The 10,463-nt window shown below is 37.8% G+C and overlaps 1 protein-coding gene across 1 annotated transcript in view; it reads left to right on the forward strand.

The window, feature by feature from the left end:
- The first annotated feature begins 2,464 nt into the window (after positions 1–2,464).
- Positions 2,465–10,463, forward strand: part of LOC104499937 (N-acetyltransferase ESCO1-like) — an 8,384-nt gene continuing 385 nt past the window's right edge. The window contains exons 1-6 of the mRNA XM_010143522.1: positions 2,465–2,570; positions 2,771–2,969; positions 3,536–4,889; positions 5,526–5,637; positions 6,963–7,008; positions 9,081–9,195. Of these exons, the coding sequence (XP_010141824.1) occupies positions 2,773–2,969; positions 3,536–4,889; positions 5,526–5,637; positions 6,963–7,008; positions 9,081–9,195 (1,824 nt within the window). The 5' untranslated portion in view covers positions 2,465–2,570; positions 2,771–2,772. The remainder of the gene's footprint in view (positions 2,571–2,770; positions 2,970–3,535; positions 4,890–5,525; positions 5,638–6,962; positions 7,009–9,080; positions 9,196–10,463) is intronic.

A 10,463-nucleotide genomic window follows, 5' to 3' on the forward strand; every position in this document is an offset into this window, starting at 1 on the left:
GTGACCGGTAGCCCGTCCTAGCGCAGAGAGGTGCCGTCTGCCCCCGAGCCTCGGGGCTGAAAGGCCGGCGTCTCCTCCTCGGGCCTGCCTCGCCGACCGCGGCCCGGGCTCGGCCGTATCTGCGGCCGTCTCTGTCTCCGCGAACGCGGTGGGAGTGAGCGGGCAATAAATACCCTTTTACCTATTGCTTGTGAGTGGGAGTTGGCGGGAGTGCCCTCCAGTGTCCAGCCTCTTCCCCGCAGACCCGACTCTCCCCTCGGTGGCGTGTTCCTTGGCCTTTGGAACTTGTGGTCGGGTTTGGGGGCTCCCTGCCAGGCCCTGCTCCAGGAGGGTTGTCACAGTGGGGTGCGGAGACGTGTGACACTGGGCCACGCTTGGAGGCCTTCCCTCTTCTTCCTTCCTCTTGAGTTCCATCGTGGGGTCTCAGCCGGGAGTGAAGGCATGGGGTCTGTGCGGTTTTGTCGTGGCAGTCGGGGGAGGAGACTCGTGTCTGAGACCCCAGCGCCCTGTCAAGCAGGTGGTCTCCCAGTCTCAGCAAAGACCAAAGGCTCACCCCTGCTTTAAGGACTTGAGGGTATGGGAGTTGCATGCTTCTTTTATTCCAGTACTTGCACCAAAAACTTTGATTGTTGTGTAGCTTGTTCTTGTGTTTCAGTATCTTCCATTCTTTCCGTACTCTGGCTTTTACTAGAGAGGACTTTTTTAGGGCAGAAACTGCCAGCTCTTGAATGTCAAAAAGTCCTTGCTCTGTTTTACAAAGTATTAGTAGGAAAGAAATTACTGTTAAGAGAGCTAGTCCTCTTTGTGGGAGGAGAGCGTGTTTGTCAGCATCCTGAGAAGCAGTACTGGGGAGGGAAGGTTTATACTGTTTTGTACTTGAAAGTCTTGAGTATGTTGTGTCACATGGCTGAGAGCGACAGTGATGTCCGTATTTGTCTGGAAAAAAACCGAGAAAGTCTAGGTGTATACAATATGTGTCATGGTACTCTCAAATTCTGAGAGTCAATGTTATGTTCTAAACTAAGAGAATATAAGACTGAAGATCATTCAGCAACTAGAGCTGTTACTTTCTGGGTGAGTGGCTATCTGCAGCTCTGACAGATAACCTTTGACTAGGGGAAATGTATAGACTTCGCATGTGTCACGAAGGCCATGAGCTGTTAGAAGTAAGGCATACAAATCCTGTTACTGGCTCCTTAGAGAGATACATGGAAATAGAACTATGAAAAGTGCTGTTAGAGATTTCTTCCCTGAATATGTTCTTTAATTCTATCTCAAATATGAGTCACTGGTCATGCAGCTTCTTTAAAGGAGAAAGTCAGAAGACAGCACTGGAATTTGAGCATTATCAAACTTGCATGGTAAGAAGTGTCTTCATAAAAGAGTGGATAAAGGAAAATGGGGTTAAAGTCTGCAGGAAAAGTACAGTTCCTTTTCCTTTTGCATAATGAATAATTATTAAACGGGGCTTAATGTTAGGTGTCTTTCAAACTGAGAAAGACGTGAATTTCTCAATACTGGGAGGCTTACCATAGCTGTAGTGAAATGGAAGTATCTGGGTGGTGTTATACAACTGGTTGCTTAAAGTTCCCATTTGACCTTAACTAATCTGATGTTAAATTTAACAGAATTTAAGGTTTGAAAAGTAATATGATTTTGTAACAGAAATTTTTTTTTGTCAGTCTGCCAGTGGCATAAGTGAATAGATAGTTCTTGACTTGCAAAGGTGATACAGAAGTTTTGAGTGCTGATACTGATTTTAAAAATATATTAGTGAAACTTTGCTGAACAATTATTGTTTGTGCCCTAGCATGAAAACGGTGTCTTTGAATGAAAGTTCCAGAAGCCATAAAGTCATGTGAATGATATAATCAAGCCAATCTATGAAGAACTTTTACTGAGGATCTCTGCTAGTTTTCAGACACTGGTGCAGATTAACTTCTGCGTGGTAAACATCATGTCAGTTCTCATGAAGACATAATCTTCAACTGCCCAAGGCAGATGTCCCAAAGAATGTTACTTCCTAGGCTTTCTGTCTCTTTGTAGCTTAAGTCATATTAGAGAGAACAGTTATAGGCGGTTCTTGATGTCTATGAAATTGTGTGGTGGTTGCCACAAAACTTACCTATTTGTCTACTGGATTTATGTTTATTTGCTGTTGCTGTGAGGCACAGGATTGTCAGCACTTTTCTGTGGGCTGTGAAAGAGAGCAGTGTACTTTTTCGTGGAAAGATGCAAAAGGCAGAGAAACTTTTTTCAGCAAAATGCCAGAAATTGTTGGACATGGAAATAAAATTTATAGAATATTTTTAATTGATTATCAAAGAAACTTTAAAGCTAAGCATTGTTTGAAGAGATGGAAGAGAGTGAGAATGCCAAATTCAGAGTCTGAGAAGGAAGTTAATCAAGTGCTTACTGCATGAACATATATATATTCTTACCGTATTCATATTATATTCTTCATAGGTGGCATGAAACGTCCTGTTTGCAAGCATATACATAAGGAATGCTTTTGGCACACCTTGATAAGTTACTTTGGCCTCAACATCCATTACATCTTGTAAAAACCTGTAAGTAAAAGAAATATAATTTATTTTATTTCATTTATCATTTGATTTCTGATCACAGTTAGCATGACCTGCCTCTAAAAGGAAAGTGAATATTAGTTACCTTATTTTGTAAAATGGGTAAATCTTCAGTTGTATTAACTGACACTGTAACAGCAGTTAATGAAGACACTAAAAGCTAAATCATTTATTGTGTTTTACAGAAATGGCAGCTCAGAAAAGGAAGTCTGTGTTAGTAGAGCCTTCTGCTAAACGAATAAAGCTGGACAAGAACAGCAAACTGTCATCAGCAAAGAAGGAAAAAGAGGTGTCAGATACAAAACATGTCTCAAATAAATCAAAGCCTAATCAGTGTGCAGTGCAGGAGAAAACTGTACTCAAAACCTCTGTCAAATCAAACAGGTTGGTTACAATACAATTAATAATTGTTCTAGGTTATCTTTGTAGACCAAATTAGTGCAGAAACAATCTAAGCAGAATGAATCTGAGTTAAAGATACAGCTAAATAGTTAAATAATACTAGTGGGAAGATCATCCTGAAATCAGTAAGTATGACATCTGCTATGTGATCTTTCTCTGGAACCATGTTAACGTCCTGAAATCAGAAAGACTTTCTTCAAAAAAGTTTCTGAGGCAAAAATTAATCTAGTACTACATAAGCTAATAGTTTGCTTGAATGTCACAAATATCAACAATTAAAAAAAAACACTAGAGAAGTTAAGTATTCATCTGGGGTTCATAGTTCAGTCTGGCATGTGTAAAACACATTACGTACTATGCTTAAGAGTAGCCAGGTGGAAGTTTTAGAAGGATTTTCTCTAGAATCATTCTAAAAGTATTGAGGGTGTAAGATCTAGTGTTTTAAAAAGAATGGGAAAAAAAGAGGCAGAGTTTAGTAGGAATGAGAAGCGTCTTATGACAAATACTACTTTCTGGATGCCAAAAAAATAGTATTTTGAATCTTTCAGTGACAACAGCAGTGAACCTGAACTAGGAATGCGCATGACTACAAGATCGTCAGGATTCAACTCTAATAAAACAATACTTGACAGAAAGGTCCAACAGCAGCCTAAATCTACAAAAAGTAAGGAGGTATGCCAGAAAAAACCTGTGCAAGAAATTCCTAAGTCAAAATGCATAATTGCACCAAATGAACCAGTAATGAGGAGATCACAGAGACTGAAGCAGCTAACACATGTACAAGCAAGATCCCTGCGCAACAGAGAAGTTAATGAAAAAAAAGCTTTGGAAGTTAAACAAAGTGGTCAGGCAAAAAGATACACCTACAGTGTTGCAGCAAAAGTGCTTAAATCTGCTGGAGAGAAAACTGCACAGAAAAATACAAAAATAAAACCAAACAATACCAGTGAGGATAAAGAAATACATGTAGAAGTGACCAGCTCTCTGAAAGAGAAAAAATGTAAAGCGGATAATAAAAATGGTAACTCCAGCAGCTTTCAACACAGCCTTCAAGGGTCATCATTATGTCCTGAGGAGAGTCTTAAGGAAGTTAAGAAGGACCAAATGGGCCCTGTATCTTTTATTTCTAGCAACTCAAAGGAATTGGAAACAGATTTTCTTAAGCCAAATTCTAAGACAGTAACTAAGGAAAAACAACAAATGCATCAGAATGTAAAAAACAGCACAAAACCAAAAAAGATTTCACAGTCACCTGTAAGTGAAACAAATGTGGCTGATCAACCAGAGAATGATGTGAAATCCAAAAGGGTAAGCATTCTTGAACTTTGTGAAGAAATTGCAGGTGAGATTGAGTCAGATACGGTAGAGGTGAAGAAAAATTCCTCTAATGCTGAGTATAGCAAAACAGAAGAAAAGCATGCCGAAATACAGCTTCAGCAAAGTGAAATGCTTACTCAGAAAGAATCCAGTCAAAGTACTCAGTGCAAACGTTTTTTCCCTAGCAAAAAAGGAATGCCTGTCAAATGCACCCTGAATGGTAGAAATAACTCCTCAAAGAAAAACTCAAAATGGACCAAAATTAAATTACTGAAAGCTAGTAACATGAAGCAAAGTAACATAAATTCTTCAAATGCCCCCAAGCTTTCTTTGTTAAAAAAAGTTTCAGAGGCAAGTCAGATAGCTACAGAAGCAGAGCTTTTGAAGGCACAAGGCAAACTGTCAGTAACAGGACTTTCTGAGAATGAAAGTGCAACTCGTGTGCAGGAGAAATCAGATCCTTCGTCTGAAAGAGCTGGAACTAAAGAAGTGACATTAGAAATAAAACAGCCCACAAAGAGAAGTGCAGAAAATTGTTTGTTGCGTAATTTGACAAAACATTTATGTGAGCCAAGACCGGATGAGGTAAGTCATTTTAATTATGGTGTGTGGTGGGAGGCTGTTCTAAATCTGTTCTCTTTTCTGAGAGTGCCATGCTCAGAAAGTTTGTTTTAACAATGACTTCATTTTACAGAAACTTAAGCACATCTGAAAATGTTAAGATCTTTTACTGGTGTGTTGTCGTAGGTGGGATGATAGTAAGCTGGAAAATGAATCTGTTCCACCTTCCTAAGTTCTGTAGTTAACTACATGTTGATTGATCAAATTTCATGTTGGACCAGAAGGTTATACAGATTCATATGGAGGCTGTTTGATGACTTAAGCTTGGATAGCTGATCTGTTCTGAAAACATATATTAAAAGAAATTAAAGGGGAGAAAAGTGCTCTCTATCTGAATGAGCTTGTATTAAAATTTCATATTTTAAGGACAGAGGTGTTCTACTGGAAGTATTTTACAAGCTTATATATAAAATTAATTTTTTTTTTTTAAATTAGTACCACAAACTTAAATATGGACTAGCTAATCAGTTGCATTTTGTTTGCATAGAATAACATAGTAATCAGAAACCTGGTACTGTATTCAAGATGTTAATTAACTCAGTTAATAGGTTAGGGGTATTAAACAGTTTGTGATTTTTATTTGTTTTATGTTTTGTTTAGAACTTCCGATTACATTTGGAATCAAGTCCAGAAAGTTCTCCAGTAAAGTATATTACAGCTCCTAAACCACCGAAACAATTTAAAAAAGAACCTGGAGAAAGTGAACTTCAAGGTAACTTTACTACTATTTTTCCTCTTCTGGCCTATTTTATGGGAAGCGTGTCTTCCTTTCAGCGAAGTGTTTCAAAGATTAAGGTATAATTGGTGCTGTTCACCAGGGTTTTTACATTTATTTGTGTGTCACACCCATGACCGCTGTAGTAGCAGTGAATGTCCTTTTATTTCTGGGTTGAGTAGTGGGAAAGAGAGGTGTCTGGTTTTTTACGTAGCTCTGCTTTTAGTGTGTCATTGTGCTTTGTGTATGAGTACTTAAATGCTTAAATGTGCTCCATTTGAGTAAAAGTGAAGTGACACTTTCTAAAAAAAGAACAAACAGAAAAGAAACCCCCAAGCAAATAATTTCCTTTTCCATGTGTTAAACTAGTAAAACTTCCATATTTCACTGGGTTCTTCTCTTGAATCAGTTTCTGTTAAGGATTCTCTGTTGGTTGCACTTCCTTTGAATAAGTATCTGCATTTCTTTCTAAATTGTTCTATTTGATCTCGACCTAATTATTGAGTAATCACTCTCCTGTTTTTAGTATATAGTTTTCATTTATCAGCCTGTGAATACAGTTTGTCAAACCTGTGATGTGAATATTTTCACTCAGGTACATTTGACTAAGAAATACTATCAGTGTATCACTAAGAATCAGTGCATCACTAACAGTATCTTCTTGATATTTCATCCTTTTGCTTTTGGGTTTTTGGTTTGTTGGGTTTTCTTTTGAGTTTTAGGTTTGGTTGCGTTTGTTTTTTTTTTTTTATGACCCTGATTTTAGTGTACTTTTTAACTGCTTAGCTTTACTAACTAGTTCTTGGTTTTGGTTTTTTTTTCTGCCATCGTAGGGTAGTTTTGAAGGGCAAAATATTCCAACTGTACTGTTAGAGAATGTAAAAAATGTTTTTTTCTTCCTTTTGCTATTCGTTTGTTTCTTATCCTTAAGTGTTATAGAACACACCTTGGGTGGAGGCATACTATACATTTATGATTCTAATACTATACATAGAGCTATTTAAATGGTGCAAGTGTAAACAGACTTGTACATGTAGTGAAACTACTTAGTTTATGTTTTCACTACATGTAGTTTCACTACTGTGTAATTGCTAGCAACTGCTTGGCAGAACTGCTGTGCAAGTGTTGGAAATTGTGGATTTTTTAAAGTATACATGGGAGAACATCTAAATACTACCTCAAGATTGCATCTTTTTTAATTGGCCATGAACAAATTGCAACATCATCTTGAATAAGTTTTTGTAAATTGTTATTTGTGTAGCTCAACTTTCCTTTGCAACTAAAAGTAGCACAATAAGGTTATAATCTTTGATTAATTGTAGGTTTGGCTCCCAAGCAGTTGATGCAAACTTCTGAAACTGAGAACAGGTATGGTATTTCATACATTGTGAAATTACAGTAACCTTCCATAGAATTATGAAAGTTTTTATTATAAGACTAACAGTTCTATTGTCTCCCAACCTCAACTTTCAGTTTCAAGTGGCTTGTCCTTTATAAAAATAGACTTTCATTTTGCCCAGTTATTAAGGGGTGTTTTTATCTTGTTAAGAAAATTAAGCGCAATATTTGTAACTGCACGTGTATTTTAAAAAGTAGAATTTAGCTGAGTTGGTTTTCTAATGGTCTCTTTCTCAAACCAGATGATAACCAGAGAGTATGGGAAGGTTTTACCACATAATTTTCACTTATTGAATTATTTCATCTCTGGAAGAGTTTTCTAATCCTTATGTTATGAGAGTCTTGTATATATATGAAATTATTTTAGTGGCGAAGAGCGGGTTTCATGTGGGATTATTTTGTGATTGCTGTGAAATAAAAGGGTCAGCTGCCATATAAAAATATATTCTGTTTCTTACTGCTAACAGTTCAAATTTACGTTTTTTCCTCAACCATGTTGACTGACAGTCTCTGGTTTTAGCCAATTACAAGCTAAAGAGTCATTTCTTTGTACCTGATACCTTGAACAGCAACATAGTTGGCACAGTGGTTAGTATATTGATACCGATTTCTATATTCATAATGGGCACAAGAAGACATACCTTCCATTTTCAGTGCATCTCTCAGAGGCCGGATTAACAATTCTGACTAACCAGCCCTTTTGTACATGTTGAAAACTCTGCTATTACGGAATTTCACAGAAGGTGGGTGGTAAGGTAGATGTAAAACCAGTTAAATGAATATTTTTAGATTTTTTTCCAATAACTATTACAATAACTTTGATTTTTCTTATTTTTATTCTCAACTGCCAAACAGCTTTATGGTATCTTCTCAAATTTATTGACTTAGTAGCTGAACAAGCCCATGTTGCTTTACTGTCATTTGGATATATATTTATCTTGTGAGAGCTTTCTTACCCCACTTTCCATGCACTATCCAAGATGTAAGCCATCATTCTTTCTGTGGTACCCGTGCCATAACAAAGAGTAATGTGCGTATCTACAGTGTAGCTCTCTTTAGGGCAAACTTTGAAGTAGCTACTTAATGCAAGTTTTGGAGCACATGATAGGAATAAAAAACCCCCTCTGATTTATCACAAAAAATGCAAATGCTATTTTAAAAAAGTCTGGCAATAGTTTTTATTTTTGAAAAAGCTCACTTCCTACGTGTACTACAGCAGCTGGTACGATGAAGTGTTTGGCTCTATATCCTTAGTTTGCTCAGAAACAGAAAACACATAAATACATAGTTGAAGTATGAGTATTTACATGAGAGTTTTGCTTTGGTGACCTCCACTTACATTAATTCCAGGTTTGCATCATACATTTTTTCCCCTGAATATAGTAGCAAGTTCATAGAATAAGTTTGTTGTTGATGTATTTTAGTACATTCGAGTGTTTCTGTCAGTCATGACAAGAGGAAACAAACTGAGCGAGAGAGATTCCAGTGATACCCATCCATTTATTCCTCAGGTCCTCTTCCCTGTCTTTGCTGCCAGCCATTAGAAGACAATAAGTTTGAACTGAATTGGAGATATTTATGACATCTGTTTTATATTGCCCATTTACATTTGTGGGAATATTTATATGGTCTACTTTAGCAGCTTGATGTCTGATACTTAAAACTAGAAACCTGAACTTTACATAGGATATGTATAGCACCAGGCACCATCAGTCATGCTCTGAAAATGCCTCGGTTAAATCCTTGTGTTAATGGTTGTGACTAACCTACTCCACTTGATTATAAATTTAATATTTAAAATCTTAATTAAAAAAAAAAAAATCTTGTAATTGGGCTAGTCACAAACTATATTTTTTGGTTAATCTTTCCATTTCCTTGTTTTTCCATTTGAATTACGAATTAAAATGTATAGGACTGTTTTGGGTAATTAACTTGGATTTGCATCTCATTAAAGTTTAGTTATACTAATCACAATGGATTCAGCTATCTAGAAGGACACGTATAAGCAGTACCTTTTTAACATGAAATGTATTTGTTTTGAGGGTTCCATTGTCAAATCCTTCATTACCATCAAAATGCAGTAACTTCCTACCATCCGAAGAACATATGCAGAAGATAAAAGAAGCAGGAAAAGATGGTGAAAAGCAGCTGATCATAGTAAGTAACACCCTTTTAGTAAGGATTATAGCTTCTTGAAAAACTACTTTTGAATTGCCAAGGCTGTGTTTTTATGAACTTGTCTAATAATCATTTTATACATACTACTATTACCATTGTAAATGATTTGTGAAAGAAGAACCTGTACTAGATTGTCATTCATTATTGATGGAAAAATGGTAGCAGACAAACTTAAAGTTTTAAGATGACTCTTGTTAAATTTCTGCATTTTTTTAATAGAATGGCTATTCAGTAAAAATACAGTTATTTTAGGGAGAATGATTTTGCCTTTATATTCATCTCAAGTTTCTTAAAACACCAGAATTCTAGGGGGAGGTGCATATGACAGATTGTGTGGAAAATTAACTATCAACAGATTTATTCCTGCATCATTCAAATGTCCATTGTTCTGAAACAGAAGATTTTCTTGTAGATACACTTGTTTTCAACATAATATTTAAGCAGCATACTTGTTTGGTTATTTGTTCCTACGCTTTTTGCTGTTAGCTACCGAATGCAGGTGTCTCTTTTAAAACAATAAAATGCCAAATAAAAAGGTAACTGTCAGCAGTTTGGCCGAGGTGAGCCAAGTCCGGTGACGTAATACCCTTCTCTATTTCAACAGAAATAGGAGAAGGAAGAAAAGAATTTGTGAGACCTCTGACTGCTTTTTGGAAAACTGAAATAAACTTTAATAACACTATAAGCAGATACGGATTAAATACAAAAGAAAACCTGTGAGGTATTAAGGGTTTTGTATGGGGTGGAGAGGTGAGGGTTAACCACGGTCGGTAGTGAAAGCAAACAGGAACCATGGCAGCGATCAAAGGTGGCGGAAAGCCAAGTGGTCTCCCGCGGGGCAGGACAAAAGAAAAATCACGGCAATTACGATAGTCCCAGGCACCGCGTGTAAAGGCATAATCTGCAAAAATCCTACCAGTCCTACTGTGGACTGAGGCAAAGCAAAAGCAAACCTGGTAGCGGTGAAAAGTAGCAGGCAGGGAAACAGCTCTCGGGCGCGCGGGGCAGCGGCGACTACTTTGCCGAAAAAACGGGGGCAAGAGGCGAGGCGGGGGCTCCAGTCTGTTCCCGACTCGGTGGCACCTGTTGGCTCTGGTGAGCGGCGGCGCGCAGCTCCTCAGAAGCAGCGAGGGGGGGTTTCCCTCCCCCGCGGCGCACTGTGCTCTGGCGGCACGCGGTTCCTGGGGCAGCGGCTATGCCCTGGCGGCACAGCAGTTCCTGTGGTGGCGGCTGTGCTGAGGCGACGG

The sequence above is a fragment of the Buceros rhinoceros genome, unplaced genomic scaffold (genome assembly GCF_000710305.1).
Source record: "Buceros rhinoceros silvestris isolate BGI_N320 unplaced genomic scaffold, ASM71030v1 scaffold36020, whole genome shotgun sequence".
NCBI lineage: Eukaryota > Metazoa > Chordata > Aves > Bucerotiformes > Bucerotidae > Buceros > Buceros rhinoceros.